Source organism: Podarcis filfolensis (assembly GCF_964270895.1).
Source record: "Podarcis filfolensis genome assembly, chromosome: 12".
NCBI classification, from domain to species: Eukaryota; Metazoa; Chordata; class Lepidosauria; order Squamata; family Lacertidae; genus Podarcis; species Podarcis filfolensis.
In genome coordinates, this window is record NC_139614.1 from 55,052,266 (window position 1) to 55,076,241 (window position 23,976).

Consider the following 23,976-nt stretch of genomic DNA (forward strand, 5'->3'; position numbering starts at 1 on the left):
GATGACCCAGTGGGACCCCATGGAGTTCTATGGGAGAGACCATCTTACAGGTAAGGGGAGAGACACTATTGCGAAGGGCCTCAGCACGCAGACACTCCCTAAGGCAAGGCTAACAAAGAGCAGCGAGTGTTTGGATGCTCGGAACGAGCTGGCACCATGGAATAGCTAGCTTCCAACTAATGAGGCTGCGAGTGATTGTCAGGTCAAAGCAACACACTCCCGTTTCCTTAAACAAACTAAGCAAGGAGGATGAAAGGCCCCTTCATTCCAACATGCTTCCCCTCTTTGTGGGATATTCTCTTGGAAAAGTTCAAAAGCAAGCCTCTTTGGGATGCGCGCCCAGAGCATGCAGGGATCACACCAGGTCCTAAGCTGTGCTGCACAAGGGACGGGTGGTTGGAGATCTTCTCGGGACTTCAATTAGCAGTGCAAGGATGTTAAATTGGAATGACATGAAGGGGGAATGCGGGCTGGGCTGCACTGGACCACCTGTGAAGGGATGAGCCTTGCTTGGCTGGTCCATCATCATCAGTCGCACAACTAGCCTACCCCAGTGGACCTATTGCACTCTTCTAAGACAACTCGCCCAGCGACAGCCACCAAGGCAATGAAGGGAATGCTCCTATAAGGCATGACAATGAACAGAGAACCATATGGGGTTGAGTGCAACCAACTGGGAATTGCACATGGGAGGTGCTGCTGCTGCTGCTTGCAGACTTCCCCACTAGGCAATTGGCTTGCCACTGTGAGAACAGAAAGCTGGATTTGCATGGGCCGCGTATATCTGTACACACACAAATAAAACCTGTTGGGTCAAGGGCAACGTTGGCAGCCCAGCCAAGAGAAAGACTCTCAATCGGCCAGAGGTGCAGGCTGGAATTCGCCCCATCTTGAAACACCATCTTAGCTACAACTGGAAGCCTTGGGCAAAGTCACTCGCTCTTCTAATGACAGCAGCCACTATCCTCCTTTCCCAAAGCTCTCGAAATGTTGTCTACCAAAGTCATGCACCTCTTGCACAGAAACTCTGAACTTTTCTGGCCCTCTGCATATGGTTATTTGTGAGTTGGGTGTTGGCAATATGCTCTGTATTTCAAACAGAGTCTCTGCCATGCTCACTCCGTTTCCATGCTTACTCTATTTCATGCATCTCTAATAAAGACACAAGCCGGTTTGGGGCCTGGGTATTCTTCAGGATCCAAATACATGCAGGGGCATCACAACTGGGCTCAACAGTGCTCAGGAATGTATACATCAATTTTTAAGTAGCAGATAAGGCAGCAAGAACATAAGTCAGCTATGCTTAAGGAAAGTTTTATCCGTCTGCTAGCCTGGAGGCATAAAGGGAGCCCAAATTTAGGCCTTGATATGAATTTTGTTACCGCTCTCTCCATGCACAGGGGCCAATTTATATCTGAGAGGGGACAGCCAGGGAGATTGCAAGTGACAAGCTAAACCTACAGACAGATCAGGAGGAGTTCAAAGAGACAACAGCTCCTTCCCACTCTGGCTGCGGCCTTGTCAGATAATTATTTCATTAGCGGTTTTGACATGTCTGATGTCTGGCTCTGTGGCGCTCGCTCCATCGTCCCCTCCCCTCCTGTCAGTCTATTCCTACCTTGGTTTTCTGACAGGGAAGGCAAACAAGAATTTGCATCCCAGCAAAGTCTTAGCACAAAGGTAAGACTTCAACACGCATTAAACTTTCATGAAAGCAGAACCCGTCTGCTGGCTCCGAGTTTGATGTGAACAGCAGAACGCGATCAAGGTTACTCTGCTCCAAGAGTAGATGCGCGACAGCTCCACTCTTGAAAAAAATATTTAGCAATGTTTATTTCTTCTGTGCTTTTTAAAGGTCTCATCCAATGCAAATTTTTTGGGCATAATTCCTGTTCAAAGACATTTTAAAAGAAGGGGGAGGGGGGAACCCTGCTGATTTCAAATCAAAGGAAGGTTTTTTTGGGGGGGCACCAAACAATAAAATCAAGTTCCTTATATGGAAAGGCACCAGGGAACTTGGGAGGAGGGGGTGAAGGAGGTGGAGCAAGTGAAAGGCAAAGAAATGCAGCTGTCAATCTAAGCTAAAGACCCCAAGCCCTGCAACACTGTGGATGAGCTCTGGAAGGCAAGCCCTGCTGGTTGTAAGAGGAAAATAAAATAAATGCAGACATGGCTGGGGGCTTGGGAGGGGTGGCAAAAGGAAAAAGAACTGATGATTAAATTTAAAGAATGTGAAATCATAAAAAGAGAAAATCAAAGTTAATAAAGTGCCCTTTCAACAGCTGCCACTCACCACCTGCGCTTACAACAAAGAAAGGTCTCAATGAGCGCTGGTGAGCAGAGATAGGGAGGAGGAGGAGGAGGGGAGGAGGAAGAAGAAGAAGAGGAAGAGGAGGAGGAGCAGGGTGGTGCTGGCAAGGGGCAGGACAGCAGCCGATCTGCACCCCGCGTTGTTTCTTCAGCCCCATAGAACTCCAGGTAGGTAAAGGAAGAGCTCTGCAAAATGCGGAGGGTGTTTTGGTGGCGGCATTTTTGTAATTTTTTTTAAAAAGAAGTGTAAATGACGGGAAGAAAAGCACACACTGGTCTCCTGTTGGTAGCAGCGCCCGAGGTCTAGGCTTCTAGGAAGGAAAAAGAAAGATAGAAAAGGGGGGGGAGGAACGTGATGGGGGAGAAGGAAAATACGGGGGAGGGGGCATAAAAGCATTAAGTCATTAGTAAACATGAACATTAATGCAGTAAACTGCACATGAAGCAACATACTACTGAGAGCAGCCAGACTGGAGACAAGCAGGGAAGTTCTCTTTTGCAAGAGAGAGACAGAGAGAGAGAGAGAGAGAGAGAGAGAGAGAGAGAGAGAGAGAAGAGAGAGAGTCATGCTTGTTGTGCGGAAAGGAAGCAGCCAGTCAACAGTACGAAACATGCAGCAGTAAGTTGGGAGCCCCTCTCTGGTCATGTCGCAGGGCAGGGGGAGATTCCTAAAAATACTGCGGGGAGTCAATGCGTTTGGGTATGGCTCTGTCTATGCATTAAGGCTGCAGACCCTGCGACCTTGAGCAGAAAAGTTTGCCTTTGAAGGGAGCCTGGGTTTGCAAGGGACCTATGCAGCTAACAGGACTTTGCTAGGATGGAAAGAGCAGCACTCTTCATAGAATCGTAAAATACGCTGAGGATCATCTAGTGAAACCCCCTGGAATAGCAGGAATATGCAGCTGTCCCGTACAGGGATCAAACCTGCAAGCTCTGCATTATCAGCACCATTGTTCTGGCCAACTGAGCTATCCATGTCAAGCAAAAATAAGAAATAAAAAAACCAGACCTGACCGAATATGTAGCACCCGGTCACTGATTTCAATGGGTCTTGTGCTGGAACAGTCAGCACCCAGTCTTCACACGCACCCAACCACCACCCACTGCTTCACGTGCACAAAGGAAACCGAGGCAGCAGCACTTTCAAGGGACCCAGAAACACAAGCAATGCCCAGCATTTTCAAATTCCCAGGACATTTGATCATCTTGTGTTCTGGAGCTGCCTGATGAACCTGGATGTTTGCAGCTAAGAAACCTGGTCCTTCCCACCACCAGCTCGCAAGACAACGTGCCGGGAATCATTCCTGAAGGCCACATAAGACAACAGATTGGAAGAGTGTCGCTACAGCAATGTCACAACTCAACACACACACAGTCCACAGCTGGCACACTCCACAGGGGGCTGGAGCTCCTCCTGCCCTTCCTAGACTGGGTTTCTTCCACTGAGCCTGAACGCCATGATGCAAACACACCCTCGCAGTCACGCTGCGTTCCTCGCATTGTAGGGGGTTGGAGTAGATGGTCACCAGGGTCCCTTCCAACTCCATGAGTCTATGATTCTTCTACCATAACGCATGGTACTACATACCAAAAGGGGTTAAAAACTGTGTTTTTAAAATGGGCTTTCTGCAATTCTAGAAGATAGCGGTCTTTGCCAACTTGGTGCCCTCCAGAGGTTTGGAGATTCCAGCTCCTACCATCCCTGACCATTGGGCATGTTGGCTAGGACTAACGGGAACTGGGAATCCCGCAACATTTGGAGATGCCCAGCTTGGAAAGCCTGATTTAAGACATGATCCTGCCATCACAAAGAGGTATTGAGACCCAGGTGACTTGACCTACTCTATTTCTCCATAAGCCACCTATTTTGGGCCCTGAGACAATTTATGCAGCTAGACAACCATGCAGCCTATAGTTACTCCCGATTCCTGTGTGAGTAGTCTCAAACGCATCACTTCTGACATGAGGACAACGGCAAACATCTGTCTCTCTCCCCTCATTTCTGCTGTAGACTAACACAGACAACAGATACGACTGCAGAAAGAGGAGCCACGCCCATACCATCTTCTGAACTATCTTGGTCCATTAAGATGCCCCATGCAGATATTTGCCTCAAGAAAATATCTCCCCTTTCACTACTCACCTCCAACCTCTGCAGCCATTCCCTCCAATCTGCAGAGAATGATTTATGTAGCGCATGCCAAGCCATTGTAAGGCTGCAAAAGCAATCCAGCAGGCTGCCAGGGTTTTAAAAATATTTACTCAAAGCCAAAGAAAAGCTGTATTTTCCTTATTTTTACTCTTAAGCGCCTGCGCATCTTTCTCTGCGCATGCAGCCTTGAAAGCTCTGCAATCACCTCTCCTAAAATTAGGATGGCGCCAACAATCTGTTCTTTTAGGCACCTCCTTAAGATGTTTTCTTTTCATTCAAGGCAAGCTTTCCAAGAGCCTTGCTAGCTCTGCAGATAGATTTAATGTGTTTTATTGTGTAAACCGTTAAAATAAGCAAACTGTAAATTAATATCTCTCCTTGCCTGAACTTCTCAATGCGTGGGTCTTTGCCCTGCTGTGCAAGGCGGGAAAAGAATCCAGAGCTTACAGGGGGGGGGGCCTTCCATCAGCATCACGCACAACACATCCAGGATCTCTCACTGTGCTTGGAACAATGCAACTTTGCAGGACTGAGATGCCAGCACCCATCATCAGTAGGTACACGGGACACCACAAGCAGCCCTCTCCCAACACACAGACACACATACAAAATGTGAGGATAATGATTTATAGCCACACCTAAATGCTCCTAAAGAAATGAAACAAGGAAGCACAAGCTCATCTAGGCTGTAAATCAGGGATTGGAAATCTGTGGTCCTCCAGATGTTGCTACACTACAACTTCCATCACTTCTGATCACTGGGTCAAGCCGGCTAAGGATGATGGGAACTAAAGTCCAACAGCATCTCTGGAAGGCCTCAGGTTGCCCATCAACTGCTGGAGATGGGCAGGGGGCACATGTGCAGTGCCAGTGTGGGGGACGCTCTTTAGACTGGGGTGGGGTGGAGAGAAGGCTTTTAGGCAGCTGGGTGCATGAATTCTATGGGCAGAACAAGGGCAGCAGGTGCTAAACAAATTCAAGCCAGGGGGATGGATAGTTTGCACCAGCCGGACCTTCATCCTTGCATTTATCGCCAGTACAGCTTTACCCTTCTTATTCCTGCCTGTAGAGGAGTTCAATGTGATTGGAGGTGGGTTGCTAACCCAACCCCTCAAGGTACTCCTCGGTCCGGTCAGACACTTTGGGTTCCTACTTGGCTTTGAGACCAGCTCAGGAACTGTTCATATAAGCAAGTGCAAAAGGCTTCCATGAAAAGGTTGACGGTGTGAAAAATTGGGGAAACAGAGGAAAGCCACAGAGACTACAAGGATTTCATCACAATTTCTAATTACAAGTCTGTGAAGTCAAGACATATGAATGCATTACAGAGGGAAGTTACTATTCTGGGTAGCCAATAGTGGAAAGTTCATAGGCAACAATGATTCTCAGGGTTCACTGTTTCTACAAGTAATGTATCAGGCGGGCATGAAGTAGATGGTCTTCCCCTAGTAGGCCACTAGCCAATGTTCCAATGGGCAATCTAGTGCAGCCTTCCTCAGCCCGATGGCCTCCTGATATTGCTAGTCTACAACTTCCATTGGTGCTGGCTGAGGTTGATGGGAGTGGTTCAAAACATCTGGAGGGCACCAGGCTGGGAAAACCTAATAGGAACATGAGAGATGCCCTGCAGCTGGAACAAGCCAATGGCCCACCTAGTCCAGAATCCTGTCCTCACAGTGACCAGCCAGATGCCTACAGGAAGCCCTCAAGGAGGAATCAGGCTCTCCTCACTTGCAAATCCCAGCTATGGCTATTCAGAGACATACTGCCTTTGAAACTGGAGGTAGAAACATAAGCCATAGAATCAAAGAATTGTAGAGTTAGAAGGGACCCCAAGGGTCATCTAGTCCAACCTCCTGCAATGCTAGCAGCCATTGTTTGCCTTTTCCTCCATGCCCCTCTCTGCCTTTGAAGTCATCTAGTTGGTGTCCACGACTAGTTGGTGGAAGACTAGAGAGGCAGCCAATATGCCCTTGAGACGTTGTTGGGCTACAATTCTTATCAGCTCCAGCCAGCATCACTAGATAGTCCTTGATCTGAACCCGCAAGATACTTGAGTTCTGAAGCAGGAGTGCACACCTGGAATAAAGCGGGCCTAATTTTGTCTTTTAAACAGCTGCTTTTTTATTTTTAGAACTGGACTGCACTACATATATTTAAAGAATGGTGCACTGTTTTAACTGTCTTGTGTGACCCACATTGGCAGGGCTTTGCCCTGAGAAGCAGCATAAATACGTTGGAATAAATCAATCCTTAAAATAAATAATGGAAAAAAGAACCACTAGACAAGCCAAAATGTTAAAGAGGGCATGGATGTGCATGTTGCCTGCATACCCACCTTCCAGATCACGAGCAGATTTAAGAGTTCATAATCACACCCAGGTGAACAGCACCTGCTGTTTCTAAGGGAGGTCCTTCCTTGCACATTGGAGAGGCACTCTTCCCAATTTGAAGCGGGGTGGGGGCAGAGATGGAAGTGACTCAACAGCACAGAAGCAATCCTGACTTCAGCCTGAGTTACATTTTAAAAGCATCCTTCTTAATGGGACACTAGAAGCCAGTTTGAACCCAACACCTCTCAGCGATCGGAGGCAGTGAGGCCCACGAGATGCCTCCTGGAAACATCTTCATGCTCAATGGCATTTTCTAAACTGATTTACAAAAGTTGTTCTGAAGCAGAAGAGCGGTTTGGTGGGAGGGGAAGAGGAAGAACTTCCTGGATTGTGGGACTCCTACGGGGGTCAGAAAAGTCTTTCACAAAATGCTAGCAACAGGACAAGACAAACACAACACTTTGCAGTAAAGGGAAAAGGTTACATCAAGTAATGAGCTCCTGGAAGGATATAATCCCATGCTTAAAATAAACACACACAAAAGCCCTAATCTTAGGTCCCTGGGCAATGACTAGGAGGGAAGACCTCAAACCAAAAAGAGAGAGACCCTCTTCATGGACTACTAAACAAAAGCACAAAAAGTGAAGCTGTAAGTGAACTTTTTAATATAACTAATGAATAAGGTATACATCTCACTCACTTCCAAAGATAGGAGCTGCAGGTTTCAGGAAAAAATAAGGCTTGAGATTGTGTATAATTGGACTCTTGTATGCCGCTACAGTCTTGGAGATATGGCTCAGCATATAGATCAATTTAGATTATTGTGTCTGAAAAGGCTGCTGCAGCATTAATGCATTAAGTGCCACTGCCCTCCGGGACTCATGCAGAAAGCATTGCTTCTTTTGGAAAGAATGCCACTGAAGACTGCTAAAGCCAAAATGCATTTGGCACCATCAGGACTCACCTAGATTATACTGATAACAACTTTTGAACTGTGCAGAGGGTGTGACATATTCACTTCTGCATGTATGGGGGCAACATTAACCTTTATGCAGAATCTGGTTCAGGTACCTTAGAGTTCCAGAAATGTTTTAATCCTTGGGATATAATCTAGGTTCCCCTTAGATGTTTGATGATGCCATACATTTTTGTGAGATACCTGTTCGTGTTAAAGGTTGCCTTGTGTACTGTTCAGCAGCTATGGCTAAGAGACTGGGTAGGAGGGAAGAAGCCCATGTGGTTCCAATATTTCCCTTACATCATCAAGGGATGGACAAATAAGAGCCATTAAAATCTTACCCTTCCTGGTGCCTTCTATTCCATGGTCGCCATTCTCGACCACAGCAGCTGGTCCAGTCGCTGACGTACCTAAAAAGACAGAGACAGTCTCATCAACTGGGAAGAATCTCACTGCCTTCATTTTCACTCTTCACGGGGGTTTAACATTCAGGCTGCATAAGCCTCTTCAAGTGTACTTCCCTGTAAAGGGGTGTGGAATTCTCTGCAACTTTTGACTGAGTTTGGTAGCCAGCTGTTTTTACCAGTAGCCAGCCATGTCATTCTTGAACCCAGTTCCATAGGGGCAGGCTGTATTCACCGCCCAGCAAAGTAGTTTGCAGGGAAGGAGCAAGGGAGAAAGTGCTGCACGTTCTGTAGCAACCTGCAGGGTTAGAAACTCAGATATATAATCTTATCACCAAATGGCAGCTTAAACCTGGGTTACTGTTGCCACAATGGAATGCCTAGGCACCTTTTTTGCAGTGGGATTTGTTGTTGTTGCTGTTGTTCGTTTAATTTTGTTTTTATAGTGCTATATTTTAAAGGACAAATCTGAAAGCGGTTTACAAAACATTAAAACATCAAATAAAACAAATTCAAGCTTCAAGGAAAATATTTCAGATCCTTCTCTAAGTGATATTTTGATTTCCCAATTGCCAGCCTGGCATCCAGAAGTCTCCATGAGGCCACAATTGGACCTGTGTGAGTAGCAAAATGCACCTGGCTGGTTTATAACACTGGCAGCCTGTGAGCCTAAATATGGGAATTTGTGAAGGTCTATCCCACCTCAGCACCGTGACTGGCTTTCAAATGGATTGTAATTCATTAAGTGCAAAAATACAAAGATTAAAATAAAGCCTGAAGAGAAGTTAAAAATACAAGGAACAGCAGCATAGTACTTGCTTAAGTACATCCTGCCTTTCTGAGCAAAAGTAATATCAAGGTGGCGTACTGTTTAAAAACAAATGAAAACAATTCAAAATACAGCAAAGCAATAAACACAGATAATTTAGAATGGGGAGGGGGCTGTGGCCTTCCAAGTGTAGCTGGACTCCCGAATGGTCCAGACAGCAAGGCGCAATGGCCAGGGGTGATGGGAGTGGTCGTCCAACAACTATAGGGAAACAGGTTCCTGTGCTAGAATTCTACAGGATGGGGTATTAGTGTGTGAAAACAGTCCAGATCCAATGATCCCACCTCTAGATGATGGCGACGTTAGGTGCCATCCTGGCATCTTCACTTGGGTCGCAAGTGGTCAAAGGCCAGGAGCAAAATGCACCTGGCTCCTGGCTAATTTCAAACACTGCTTATTGGCGGCAGATCTTCCTGCTGCAAGACCTTAGCAGGAGCTTGCGCCGCTATGGCACATATGCAACATGCATCTCTCTTGGCTCAGCTTTCCCTACAAAGCTAGGGAACAGATGGCAGTGTGGTACTAGGCAGGTTTACACACCTGACAAGGGAAACCCAAGGGAGAGAGATTTGTTAAAACCTTCCTCTGATGTGCACCTTTTGGAAGGTGACCTTATTTGGCTGCCTCTAGAGATGCCCCCACAAAGGCAGCCAGTGTTCAAAAGGGCTGCGGCTTCCGATAAGAGGCTGTCGCCTCCAGCGTTCTCAGGTGTCCCCAACGGCGCATTTTGCAAAGCGGGTTGGTCGCATTCCAGCCGCCTCTTTCCAGCAGCGTAGCTAGGCAGGAGAAACACGTGGCTTGGGCGTGCTGCAGGCCCCGTGGTGTCCCCCCCCCCCCCACGGTGTGCCGCCCAGCGCCCCCCGACCCCCTTAGCTACGCCTCTGCCTCTTTCTCAGGGACATCAAGCAGTTGAATTTACAAGGTGGCAAAGCGAGCTCCCCGCTGGTGCCACACAGCACTGCCATTTCAAGGGCTTTAAAGAGCTGGATTCGCATAAATTAAGATGCTTTTACACACACTGAAAACAGGCTTTGCAGAGATCTAATCCAGCTATTCCAACGGGGAAGAAGACTCCTTCCTGCACGACAGCATCTGGGAACAGGGATGCTTGCATAAATCAAAACAGCTTATCTGCAGAACAGGGCTGAGGAAACCCCATCAAAGGACCCAACTGTCTTCAAAAAGCAGCCCCAGCTGCACAGACAAGAGCTAAATGAAAAACAGGCCCCAAGAAGGCAGCTTGCTCCGTCCCGTCTCCCAGAGGGGTGTGGGGCTTCCCTTCGCTCTTCTCGCTTACAATTCCCCCTCAAGCTAACCGAGAGGAGTGAGGCTCCCTGCACAAAAGGATTCAGCTCATGGATAAATGGAAATCAACCGGGCCATTACCACTGTCCGCGAGGCCAGATGTGGCTCAGCACAGCTGCCCACAGCTCTCCCCGCCCGCAACTTTGCAGCACTTGAGCTGGAGGTGATTGCCTTCTGTCTCTGCAATTTGGAGTACTGGCTCCCTGCACGTTGCGCAGCATTTAAACATTTTAGCTTTCCTTCCCCTCCCAACGCACAAACACACACCCCTTCCAAAAACTCCTTTTATTTTAAGAACCTGGTTTTTAAGAGCGCAAAACGAACCAAGATGTCCAAAGTCCGTAATCCTGGCCCAAATGATTAGATGGTACTTACATCTGGCTAAAGGATCAAAGGATTGGGTTTTTTTTTATATAAACAACCCTTAGAGCCACAGCACGCCCTAAAAAACAGATAATCCCAAGCGAGGAAGATGGGGCCAATATATTAAGCCTAATCACTCCCCCCTCCCCAAAGGCATGCCTCGGAAACGTGCAGCCGCATGATTTCACGCGTAAGGGCACAGCGATAAAGGCCGCCAGAGGAGAGTTGGACAGATGGTTCGGCCTGCTCAGCGCCCCGTCTCTTGCTGCTGCAAAAGAAAATGCCTCAAGGGGAACCAGGCAGTGCAGAGTACAGATCTGTCTTGCCGCAGCCAGACCTCTAAAGAAAGGCTGGTCGCTTGAGGATGAGGCTGTGTCCTTCAATACTCTGATCCAATAGCCACTGATCAGGCATCATGCCTCAGTCCCAGCACATACATCCCAACACCAGGGACAAGCTGCAGAATATGTTACACTGGGAATGGGCTGGGCGAAAGAGGAATAAAATGGAAAACCCAGCAGGCACAGGAGGTGGGTGTATTAATTCAAATTATAAAGTTCCAATTCCAACAGGTTTCAAAGCACAGGGCTGTTCATCAGGAGATGAGGGAAGCCAAACATCTATGATCATTGCCAAAAGGTCTGAAGCAGCCTGGAAGCTGGATCAGGCCATATCTAGTCCATCATCCTGTTCACACAGGGCCCACCTAGATGTCCATGGGAAGTCTTGGTCCAAGGCAGCTTCTATGTAACCAATGGACCCCTTACATTCTTAAAGGGGGATTAGAGAAATTCAGAGAGAATAAAGCTATCAAAGGCTGCTAGATGGGATGACTATATGCTACCTTCAGGATCTTAGCAGCATGCGCCTTTGAATCACCAGTCTCCAAGGACGGAGATTTTACTAATTTCAGTCTCAAGCACTAGAGCAAGCTATGTGCCAGTTCTTTGAGAGCACCATGAAAAATTCATTTCATTTCATTTTCAATTTGTGTACCGCCTTTCTCTATTACTATACGCAAGGTGGTTTACAGGATGAAGCAGCAGCAAAATAAGATAGCAAAGATCACACACGTAATAACAATCTGATCCAATACAAAAGAGTCACAATAACTTTAAAATAAACAACTTATATCAAATAAAGCAACATTTAATTATCAATTAGAATGTAATAGTAAACAGTAAAATTAAATACCAGCAAATGGCACTTATCAATTACAATAAAGAATTACTAAACTATAATCAATAAAAATAAGCACAAACTACAATGCATAAAATGCCCCAAAACCTAGGTTCAGATGGAGAAACAAGGACAAACAACTTATAAAATTGTTTTTTAAAAATATCCCTGAACTCCTCTTCTCCCTTCCCAGCTGCTTCTGCTATTCTCAAAATCATGGTCTGGGAAAGGCTCCCAAGGCTGGGGGCAGGGGGCAAGCCAGGTGGAAAAGCCATGGCCTGATGGGCAGAATGAAGTCTTTCTCCCATCCAGAGGTTAGAGTGCACTTTGTTAGACACCCATCATCTTTCATCTCAAGCATGAAAATGCTTCTCTCTACCAAACTTCCAGCCCCAAAATCTGCAAGGAAAAAGAAATGTTGGTTGCATGAGATTCATATTACTGCACGGAGACGGGGGAAAGAAGACACAAGGAGACATTTCAGGCACTTCTGCTCAATTCTTCCAATCTCTTGTGAGACTGTTGTCGTCGCTCTGCTATGGGGATTTGGATACGCTGCGACTTATGTTTGCCAAGTGAATATGACCAGCACCCTCTGCTGGGCACTGGAGAACTTTAAATGTTCAAGCCGAGTTAGATCAGAAATTTGGAATAAGGAAATTTATACCAATGAGACCCTAACAAAAGTGTGTTGGAAGAAAAGGATATGGGTAAGGAACGTTTGGCTGCTGAAGCTGCAGCTCCAGCTGCTTCTCGTTGGGTTGCGGGGTGAGGAAATATTACGGCTTGCAATTTCTTATCTTCAATTCCTTCTCCCGTCATGCACAGCTTTATCGTTTTATGCAATAAACTGGATATCCCTCCACGACAACTGCCTTACTTTATCTGGTCAGTGCAGAGTTCAAACTGCCATCTTTATTGGGACGCATTGTTAATCTCTCCTTGTTGCCCCGTCAAGAACCAACCCAAGGCCCAACTTTCTGAGGTTAAAGCAGAGGCGCTGAGCAAGCACGGCTTCCAGGAGGGCAGGAGGGGGAGATGCAAGGCTTTGCCTGCTCCCCAAGCAATCCCCTGGCATTACATAAAGGATGGAGTAAGAGGATTAGCCGGCACTTGTCAAATTATGACGTTCAGCCACTTGGTAAGACCAACTTGCTGGCTATTATCCCCGTGGGAGGAAAAAAAATAATGTCGTCCCAATGATGTGTTAATGGGGAAGGGAAGAGTTGCACAGCGGCCCCAAAATGCTTTTGTGCAAGATGAAATCCTGGCCAATTTCTGTTTGGATTGGCAGCCCCTCCTCTCCCAGCCCAAGCCCTCCGGGTCCAGGTGGGACTCCATCTGACCGCTTCTTAAGCCTTGCCTAATCTGGCTGAAGGATTTCAGTTAGACACAACCCCCTCCTGAGCGGAGATGGGAGAGTTAGATCTTGAAGGGCTGTTTACAGCCCCGCCTGGACTGCGTTCAGGAAAACGGAAGGGGGCGCCTGCACAAGTTCTTTTCCCACAGGTGATGGTCCAACAGCAGAAGGCCTCTATTCAAATGCCCCAGAAGGCCAGTCCTGCTTTGCTAAGGATCGAGACAGTGGGACAACACAATCACACCACTGCATCCTCCACAAATGGCCGGGCAAGTGTCCCGGGTACAGCCTCTTTGCAGTGGGTTATTCCGGCATTGCAGGGGGTGGGCTAGATGGCCCTTGAGGTCCCTTGCAACTCTACAATTCTATGACTCTACATGCAGCTGCCTCATAGGAGTTAGGCCACCAGCCCATCTGGCCAGAAGTATCAACTCTAACTGGAAGCGGTTCTCCAAGGTCTCAGATCAGGAGCTTCCCCTCGCCTGTTACCCAAGGTTCTTCAAGAAGAGATGTCACAAATGGAACCTGGGTTGCTTCTGCATAGGAAGGAAGTGCTCTTCCTGCCAGGGGTGTGTGTGTGTGTGTTCTGCTTGGTTTCTGCCTTTCCCAGATGCAGCTCCAAGCAACATCAACAGCAGCTGAAGATGCACACCAGGTTTAAACGATCCTGGCAATACATCTCAGAACAGTGCTGGAAATATAGTGCTGGGCTCTTGCGATGGATGGCTGAGTTCAAGTGCTACCTCTTCCAAGATCATTGGGCAGTCTCCCCCCCCCCCCCCCAGATAATCTTTATTAGTTTTCCGGTGACATCCTCCACATACACATAATGTGTTGCATTTTACATTTATACTTGCTCCTAAGCGCTGACTTCTCTCCTTCCTTCTTCTGGTTTTTTATATCACATATAAGTTTATCGCATTATTTTCATCCATTTTGTATATTGTTATTCATTTTCCGTATTTGTCCATAGTATATCCATAAACAAATAAATCCTCCTGTTTATACAATTCTTGTTGTCTCTCTGTATTCATTTACAACTACTGTTAGTTATATTAACCTCCTTATACATTTTGCTTCATATTATTTTCATTATCTATCACTTTTCTTAATCTTTTCTGTTATGAGGTTTATTTCCAATTCTACTGGTTTCACTATTTCATCTTATCTTTCCTAAATACGACGTAAATTTTTCCCATTCTTTTTGAAATGTTTCCTCGCCCTGTTGTCTAGTTTTCCCTGTTAATTTGGCTATTTCTGCATATTCCATTACCAATCATTGGGCAGTCCTAGGCAATGTCGTGCAATGAGCTACTTAGCCCAACATCAGTAAAAAATAAAAATGGAGGGATGAGTTGCTAAGCTTGCAAGATCTACCACGAAGGCACACCGAGATGGCAGCCTTAAAATTGGTTCCAGAAGCCAGCACTGCTTCACTCTTATACAAAACTGAATATGGGGCACTGGTCCACAGCTGGTGCCAGCATTGCTTCTGAATGCCAATTGTTGGAAGCCACAGCAGGAGAGGGTAGAAGGCTCCTGTGCTCAGATCCTGCTTGCTGGTTTCCCACAGGCAACTGGTTGGCTACTCTGAGAACTGGATGCTGGGCTAGGTGGGCCATTGGCCTGATCCAGCAGGCTCTCCTTATGTTCAGGTAAGGCACCTTTTGGGTGTCATGGACCAAATTCCCTCAGCGGTAACCAGAGGGATCAGAGCCAGCAGTGTAAAGAACCATTCCACAGAATACAGTGTGTGAGAGAGTGTGTGTGTGTGTTTGCGTGCATATACAGTGGTACCTTGGGTTACATACGCTTCAGGTTACAGACTCCGCTAACCCAGAAATATTACCTCGGGTTAAGAACTCTGCTTCAGGATGAGAACAGAAATCGTGCTCCAGCGGCGCAGCGGCAGCGGAGCGCCCCATTAGTTAAAGTGGTGCTTCAGGTTAAGTGCAGTTTCAGGTTAAGAACAGACCTCCAGAACGAATCAAGTTCTTAACCCGAGGTACCACTGTATAACGTATTTTTCACTCTCTAAGACGCACTAGACCACAAGACGCACCTAGTTTTTGGAGGAGGAAAACAAGAAAAAAAATATTCTGAATCCCAGAATCCAGAACAGCGATCCCTCTTGCTGTTCTGGCTTCTGGGATAGCCACGCGAAGCCTCTTCAGGGCAGCAGGAGGAAGGCTCGCCCTGCCCTGAAGAGGCTTCGCACGCCTAAGCCAGAAGCCAGAACAAGAGGGATCACTCTTGGGAAAAGCCCCCAAGAGCTGCACTCCCTTTAAAGAGTGCGCGGAGCATGTGTGCGGTTCTTGGGGGCTTTTGCCCGAGGAGGGAGAAGGGCAGCTCGTCAGTCCCTTCCACCACCTCCCGGAAAAGCCCCCAAGAGCCGCGCTTCCTTTAAAGAGTGCGCAGAGCGTGTGTGCGGTCCTTGGGGGCTTTTGCCCGAGGAGGGAGAAGGGCAGCTCGTCAGTCCCTTCCACCACCTCCCGGAAAAGCCCCCAAGAGCCGCGCTTCCTTTAAAGAGCCGCGTGGAGCGTGTGTGCGGCTCTTGGGGGCTGTTCCCCGAGGAGGGAGAAGGGACTGACGGCCTGCCCCTCCCCAAGAGCCCCACACACGCTCCACGCGGCTCTTTAAAGGCTGAGCAGAGCCTCCCGCCTGCATTTGCTCCATAAGATGCACACACATTTCCCCTTACTTTTTAGGAGGGAAAAAGTGTGTCTTAAGGAGCGAAAAATATGGTATATATCACTCAATCACTCACTTTCTCTCCCACACACCTCTTTCTTATTTCCCAGAGAACTGATCCCTTCCAGCTCCCAAACCCAAGGTTCCCTTCTTCCTCCCGCACAGGAAAACAGATGCCTGCTAGCCTCCATCAGAGTAGTAGTAGTAATAATAATAATAATAATTATTATTATTATTATTATTATTATTATTATTATTATTATTATTATTTATATCCCGCCCTCCCCAGCCAAAGCCAGGCTCAGGGTGGCTAACAATAATAAAATAATACAACATTCTAAAATCATTTCATATAAAATTAATTCAATTTACTGCGATTTACTGCAAGGACCTGCCTTTCTACTTCCCAGGTTCACACTGCACTTCCTTCTTGACTTCTGGGCTCCACCAACTCATGGCTCCCTGCAAGATAATGGGGCTCTTTTTACCTCTCCCGCTACCCCATTTTTCACCCTGCTAATCCCTCCCAAAACATTTCAGCTTTCCCCTGCATTTCTCTCTTTATGGCCATCTCTCTCACTTCCTTCTCTGATCCTTCTCATCCAAGCCAGCAGCAGACCTGTTAACTAAGAGAAGGCATGTGTCATTTGGAGAGCTGGACGGTGATGGAGGCCGTATTAAATCAACTTGAGGGCAACGTGCAGGCTATGAGTTCTCCACCCCAGACCATCTGATTCACAAGAACATTCTAACACAAGTTTACGTTCCCAGACAAGGCAGCCAGGTCTCTGGAAAAATTATGGCCTCTGAAAAGTTAACATCTCAACATCTATTAGGTCCATACGCCAGGTATTTCCGCAAAGATCCACCCAGCCGTAAGTCTGATGAAACAGAGGTGTCTCGTTAAGATCCAGAGGCAAAAGTACCTAGCTAAATAGTTACACCCATGGATGTAATATTTTTCTCTCTTCCAGGACTGATCTCATTTTGCCTCAAGAAAGGGGGAAATTAGCAAGAAGGAAGAGAGCGGAAGAGGTGTTCCCAAAATTCTAGAACCAGCAGGCCGAGAAAGAATGAGATCACCCCAATCCAACCCTTGCCCCATCCAAGATCCTGCACACCAAGAGATGAACATACTTCCTCCTCCTTTCTCTGACAGCATAAATCTAATAAAGGGTTCAGTATCAAGTTAGTAAAATAATTCAGAGGGATGAAGCAAGCAAGACGTTGTTCTCTCCAGAGTGACCAAATAAACCTTACTTTGGTCTGTCCAAGTCTCAAAATGGGGTTTCTTATCAACCAAAACCTATCCCCTTAGCCTTTCAAAGGTAATCGTTTTTCCCTATTGCTTTATACCTGGTGGCTGAGAGAGAGAAAAGAAGAAGAAAATGTCAGGAAGCTACCAGTTTAAAGATCCTGAAATACTGTACCTTTCAGAATACTTCTTTTCCAACTGCCATGGGCACAAAGACTGCAACTAAAGCATTAGAGAAACCCCAAGCATGTCCGTTTCACTTCCAAAGCAAGAGCGATAATGAGTAGGTGCATAACAGCCCATCTGTCCATTACTAGGAAAGACACTCAATACATTTGGAATGCATAGACTGGGTTCAGCTACTCCATAAAATACTATATACATTAACTCATGTCACCCTGTTCACATTTATTTTCTCTCTGCAGCCCATTCCACTATCCCAAGTTGGAGACACAGGCAAATCATGTAGCCTGAGAACTAACAAGAACTGGCCTCTCCACCAGCCTGTTTAACAAGGGGATCATATCACTGACCTACCTTGTAGGGTTGTTGTAAGAACTGCAGGGTACATACCTGAAGACATCTCAAGTGCTACATAAAAAGCTGGCATTGTAAGCAGCCACACCTGCCAAAGCAGCCCAAATGGGCATGCAGAAGTGAACTCCAGCTTTCGCGCCCTGAATATGCCTTTCAGCTGACAACAGTTCCTAGCAGCTTGCAAAATCTTTATAGACACAATTGTGAGCCTCTCTCACCTGGGGCCCTCCACCTTGTACCTCTTACTCTGTGCTATGAAGCTGCAAACCTTTCGGTTTGGTCCCAGTAAGCTGGTCAGATTCTCACCTGTCAGACACAAGCAGGAAGACAGTGCAAACGAAATCTAAACTGCAAACACTGGAGTCCCCTTCAGAAAGAGATCAAGGCAAGTGCTTTGCTAGGGAGCCTGCAATATTTCACTTCCCTTGAAGTTCCCCACTGCCCTCTCCCCACGCCCGAGCCCCCCACCCCCGGCCGCCTTCCCCAAAGGCTCACCAATCTGTTTCGGTTTTGGAAGCTAATATTAGGTATTTTCCCTCGCGGGCGACGCAATTCAGGCGCTCTCGGGCGAGACATGGCTAGGCTCACCAGAAGAGACAAGTTATACATCCTGACACAAGATGTATGTTTACTTTTAAAGAAAGGTTATATAAATAAGGGTTCTCTAAAGACAGGGCCTTGAGCATTATTGCATAAGCCGAAAAAGAGGGAAGAAACAGGAGACGGGGAAGTTAGGAATTATTATTTACTGTACTCAACTTAGGAAAGAGGGGAAAGGAAAAAAGGGGGTGGGCTGAGGTTTTATGAAGTTAATAAACTTGCATGGAGTGGAGCAAAGCATTATGGGGCTGGGCTAGAAGACCCTTGTGGTCCCTTTCAATGCTACAACTCTATGATTCTAGCCTTCTCCAACTTGGCGCCCCCCAGATATTTTGGACTATGACTCCTGCCAATCACCCCATGCTGGCTGGAGCCAGTTGTAGTCTAGAACACCTGGAGGGCGCCAGGGGCGGGAGGGCTGGTGTAAAGCAGGCTGTGGTCTCAGTTTAAGGACGTAAAAGGCATGGCAAGCACAGGAAGAACACATGCGGAGCCACAGAAAGAAAAGAGTTCAGCGAAAGCATCCTCAGTTGACTGGAGAGCGGAAGCCAGACAGGAAACAGTGACAGTCCAGACAACAGGCAATGACAGGAGGGTGCCCAAAGAATTGCAGAAATGGGAGGAGAGAGGAAACAGACCTTGGATGGCACCAGCTGGGGTACTGGGAGGAAGGAGAAAGGGGAGGGGATGGCGAGGCAAGGCAAGGCCTGAGAGGGAGATGATGTAATGGAAGAAAATGCTGCTGCTTCCTTTCAAAGAATGCGTTGTGATGCATTATAAGGGTGCGCGAAGGTAATATTATGAAAGGAGCATCCAATCCATCAATAATTTTGTAATTTTATGTTGTGAACCGCCCTGAGATCTACAGATGAAGAGTAGTATACAAATTTAATTAATAATAATAAGAAGAAGGCAACAGAAGTGTTGTTGGACGAGGACCTGGGAGATGATGGTTCAACCCCCTCTACTCAGCCATGAAGCTCAATGGGTGGCCTTGAGGAGACCTATCACTGCCCCTCAGCCGCACCTACCTCACAGGGCTGTTGTGGGGATTAAATGAGGAGTGGGGAGAAGCATGTACGCCCCCTTGAGCTCCTTGGAGAAAAAACTGGGATATAGATGCAGCAAATGATGACTCCAAAGCAACCTCAACTCCAGAACCCCCCAAACTTTCCAGGAAACTGGGGTCTGCCCAGTAATTCATCATTCCCACCGGATAAACAAAAAATCCACACGTTTTTTACCTACATCATACTCAAGGCCAGGCATAGGCAAACTCGGCCCTCCATATGTTTTTTGAGACTACAATTCCCATCATCCCTGACCACTGGTCCTGTTAGCTAGGGATCATGGGAGTTGTAGTCCCAAAACATCTGGAGGGCCAAGTTTGCCTATGCCTGCACAAGGCCATCCAGAGTTGCCATGATCACCTGAACAGGATATAGTGACAGCTGCAGGGGTTTCTGGGCTTGAGGACATTAACCTTTGTCTTGACAAATCCCACCTCTCCTCTCCCCGTCCCGCCTTGCAGCATTTAGCAATACCCGGCGCGCACACAGAAGGTACCACAGGTAGACCAAGCAAAGACATTGCCAACAACACACCTGCCCACTCGTTGCCTCACCCTTTCTTTCCTGAGCAGTGGAAGAGACGAAGAAGAGAGGGCAAGAAAACCACCCTCACCCACCCTCAGAAGATGCTACAGCAAAAGTGCTGTGCCTTTCCCAGGGGGCATGGCAGTGTTGGAAGACATTGACTCCTCCGGGGCTCTTCTGTCCACTGGGCGCCGCACACACCCAACCACACAGCCCAAAGCATTCACAGCCAAGCTTCACTTACGCTCCGCAGGGACATTGTCAGCATGGGGTTTGGTTTTCGCTTCCTGGTTCCCAGGCTTTGGGTCGTCGTCGTCGAGAAGAGGGACATAGTCCGTTTTGCCAACCGTTTCCCCAACCTTGTCGTCAAATTTCTCCGCCTCCAGGGTGGCAATGAAATCTCGCTTCACTTCCTCCTCGATCTGTGGCGGCGGCTCCGTCAGGGCGTCCGCCAGACTCAGGTTGTGGTCGAAGTCAGCCATGGTTCACACCTTTGCGGACTAAAAAAAACTGGGAAAGAAAAGGAGAGAAGGGGAGCCGTGAGATAATTTTGTCTGTCACAGTGAAGTTCATTCGGAGGTTTGGGACAAGCTGCTCTCTCTACCAACGCAATCAGTCTGAAAAGTACAGTGGAAGAGACTCAACAGAAAGTCAATGAGAATCTGAATCATGATGATTAAAGTCAAAATAATTTAGGTATTTCCTGCCCTAAACAGAGATAGGTGCACCCAAATTGGCTGCGCTCCAGCATTTGCCAACCTGGTACGCTCCAGCTGTTTTGGACTACAACTACCGTCTGCCTAAGGCTTATGGGAGATGTAGTCCAAAACTGCTGGAGGGCGCAATGTTGGCAATGGCTGCTCTGACACAACATGGCTGATGATCAAATCATGCCTTTGTCCTACTTACATGAGTTAACCATCTTCTGCAGCAATTTGGCTTTTCTGCCACATTCTGTCCACTTATACACAAGTAGGGGGAAAGGCGGACAAGCACTGGTTTCTGTTTCTTCCGCTCGGTACATGTGCAAGGACACTAAGCGAGACCATTTATCTGCAAAACGAAAACCTGGTGTAGGCAAAATGTGCCCAATTACACCACTCTGATCTCTCTCTCTCTCTATATATATATATATATACAGTGGTACCTTGGGTTACAGATGCTTCAGGTTACAGATGCTTCAGGTTACAGACTCCGCTAACCCAGAAATAGTGCTTCAGGTTAAGAACTTTCCTTCAGGATGAGAACATAAATTGTGCTCCGGCAGCGCGGCGGCAGCAGGAGGCCCCATTAGCTAAAGTGTTGCTTCAGGTTAAGAACAGCTTCAGGTTAAGTACAGACCCCCGGAACAAATTAAATACTTAACCTGAGGTACCACTGTATATGGTGCTTGCCCATCTGGGCAGCCATGTGGGAGTGTGCAACCACCTTAATGTGTTTACTAGATTAATCTGGTGAGAGAGACAGGAGCGCATTGTCTGGAGCCAGAGTAGATCCCCCAATGTTTGTGATGGCTTGACAGCCCTTGGCGCCTAATATTAGCCCCAAAAAGCAGCAAAAGGTCCACTGTGCCATATTCATAACATCTAGCTATTTAAGGACCATTCGGCGCTGCCGCCACTTCATGGCTCTTCCATTATATATGAAAGTGGCTTTCAACTGCTGCGAATTTAGCTGAGAGATGAAACACAGGCATCAACACGTATTAAGTTCAGATTTGGCTTTAAACCAGTCTTTTTTATATGTATAAAAGCACCATAACTGAAAATTGCATTTTATTTTATTTGTTGCTGTTGTCTGAAAGAGCCAAGATCCCAAAATGAAATTTGCTCAACACAAAAAATACAAGCTATGCACCACCTGGCAAAAAAGTCTCTATTCAGAATTTTAGACACAGATCAAGCTGCCAGAACTGCCACTTATAAGGGCTCACATAAGACTATCTGAACAAGGAATTATGTTCTCAGGAATTATGTGGGAAAGGCAGAGGAGAAGATGGTATAGAAAGCCATCTCCAGAGAACACACTTCAGGCTTCTCTGCAAACATATGGAGGCTGCCAGATACTAATAATTCTATCTTCTTTCTGACTGGTTGGGGTCTCTCCTAGAGCCGCTGCTCTTAATTTTTTTAATTGGAAATGACGGGGTATGTGATCTGCAGTCCCACACAAAAAAACTTAGCCAAAAGCCCCTTACTCTTGCTCCTCTCCCATGAAAGCAAATATTCCAGAGAAGCAACAGTTCGTTTTATTTATTACAATGAGCTTTGCTTTGCTTTACTTTACAATCAAGTTACTTCCAAGCAGTGTTAGAAACTCAGTTATATAAACTAGGCACCAAGTGGCTCCTTATACCAGAGTTACTGTCGCCAAAACGGCATGCCTAGTTGCCATTTTGGGCCATTTTCAGTATGACTTTTTGGTTCTTGAAATTCATTCTGATTGCGCAGATAAAATATCATGGATAGAATTCTACAGGATGTGTTGCTAGTGTGTGAAAACAGTCCAGATCCAAAGATCCCCAGGCACGCACCTCCAGTTGGTGGAGATGTCAAGCGCCATATTGTCTCCCAGGCATCTTCACTTGGTTGCAAGTGGCCGATAGAGCAGCTGTTGAATTTTGAAAGCTGCCACCAAGGCAGCTTACAACAGCGGGCATGCAGTCAACAGCTCACAGACCAAAGTCAGGCCAGGACTAACTTCCACGGGGACCCAGTACACAGATTCAAATGGCTCTCTAACAAAAGGATGAGCATCTTTCTTCCCCATTTGGAAGAAGTGAAAAAACCTTCTGTGACAGTATTTTGAGACTAGATCACTGAGGGCACGTATCTGCATTGGTGCTTTAAAAGTGGCTTAAGCTTTAGAAATTATTGTTGCTGAACTCGTGAAAGGGAATTGGGGTCGATCTTAGAAAAAGATATTAAGAATAAGTACTGATGTATAAAGACTGAGGTTTAGGTTAAAATTGGTTAACTAAAATGAATTAAATATAATAAGGTAAAATTTGGGGATAAGAACTTGCTGAACTAAAAATTGATCTGGAATACAAGAAGGGGAGGTGTGGGGAAGTCTGGGAAATATGTTATTGAAAGTAAGGAATGCAAACTATATGTGTGGTTTTTTCTGTTTTTTCTTTTTGTTTTTTTCTTTATTTTTTGAAAATTTCAATAAATATCTTTTTTTTAAAAAAGAAATTATTGTTGCTGAATGTGCTTTTGAGATGCTGTGGCATTTTTATTGGGGGGACCCCACCCGAAAACACTGTGGACGAGGTGGGGAATTTTATTATTTTAATAAAATAATCCCTCTCCCCAAACTGGAAAAAAACCCCAGGTCATTAAAGTTCAATCTATTTCAAGAGCAAAGGGCAGGGATGAGCTCCAGCATCTTGCCTGCCTGCTGAATTCTAACCTCCCGTATGGAGATTACTCTTTACATAATGAGTGATGTATATCCTTCAAAATCGCGGCAAGGCCCATTTATCCCTTCCATAGAGGAGAGCCTGCAGCCTGCAGTTTCTGTCCTCAGATGACTCAGCTCATGTCAATAACCTCTTTTTTTTAAGCCACTGTTACTTACACTGGAAGGAAAGCTTCCCTCAGTCCCCACCCTCCATAACCTCCTCACCAGCAGCCCAAGAGTTAACCAAGGCACTCCATTCAGTGCAACAGGACCAAAGCCATTTTTTCAACAGAGGAGATCCATTTATAGCCAGAACTCCATCATCATTTCTACACCTCCTCGGGTGAAACTGATGTGATAAACTCATTTGCCCAGCTGATTGGTTATTTCCTAAGTTCTTCCTTTAGACACTACTTATGCTACAGAGATCAGCGCACTTTCAAGATGTGGTACTAGCATGGACAGGAGACGGCCAGATTTCAGAAGCTGCCTCCTTCGAGCTCAGTGTTGTCAGGGTTGGAGACTAGGATCTCTCCTGGCCATATCTGGAGGTGCCACAAGGGACAGAAACTTCTGTATGCAAAGGACCCTTCCATAAACACTTGGGTGCCTCTACATTTAAAGGCTATGCAGACAAGAGGATTTAAGTGCCTCCGAGCCAGGGCAGTGCAAATATGAGAAAACCTGCCAAAATATTCTC

General features: G+C 46.6%; 1 protein-coding gene across 24 annotated transcripts in view; it reads right to left on the reverse strand.

Annotated features, from left to right (window-relative positions):
* The window catches only part of LOC310745908 (uncharacterized protein), a 216,616-nt gene that overhangs the window by 137,266 nt on the left and 55,374 nt on the right, over positions 1 to 23,976 (reverse strand). For all 24 annotated transcript variants that reach the window (XM_083579072.1, XM_083579061.1, XM_083579079.1 and 21 more), the window contains exons 3-4: positions 20,116 to 20,380; positions 8,095 to 8,163 (exon numbers count right to left, since the gene is read on the reverse strand). In XM_083579072.1, the coding sequence (XP_083435198.1) occupies positions 8,095 to 8,163; positions 20,116 to 20,353 (307 nt within the window). In that variant the 5' untranslated portion in view covers positions 20,354 to 20,380. The remainder of the gene's footprint in view (positions 1 to 8,094; positions 8,164 to 20,115; positions 20,381 to 23,976) is intronic.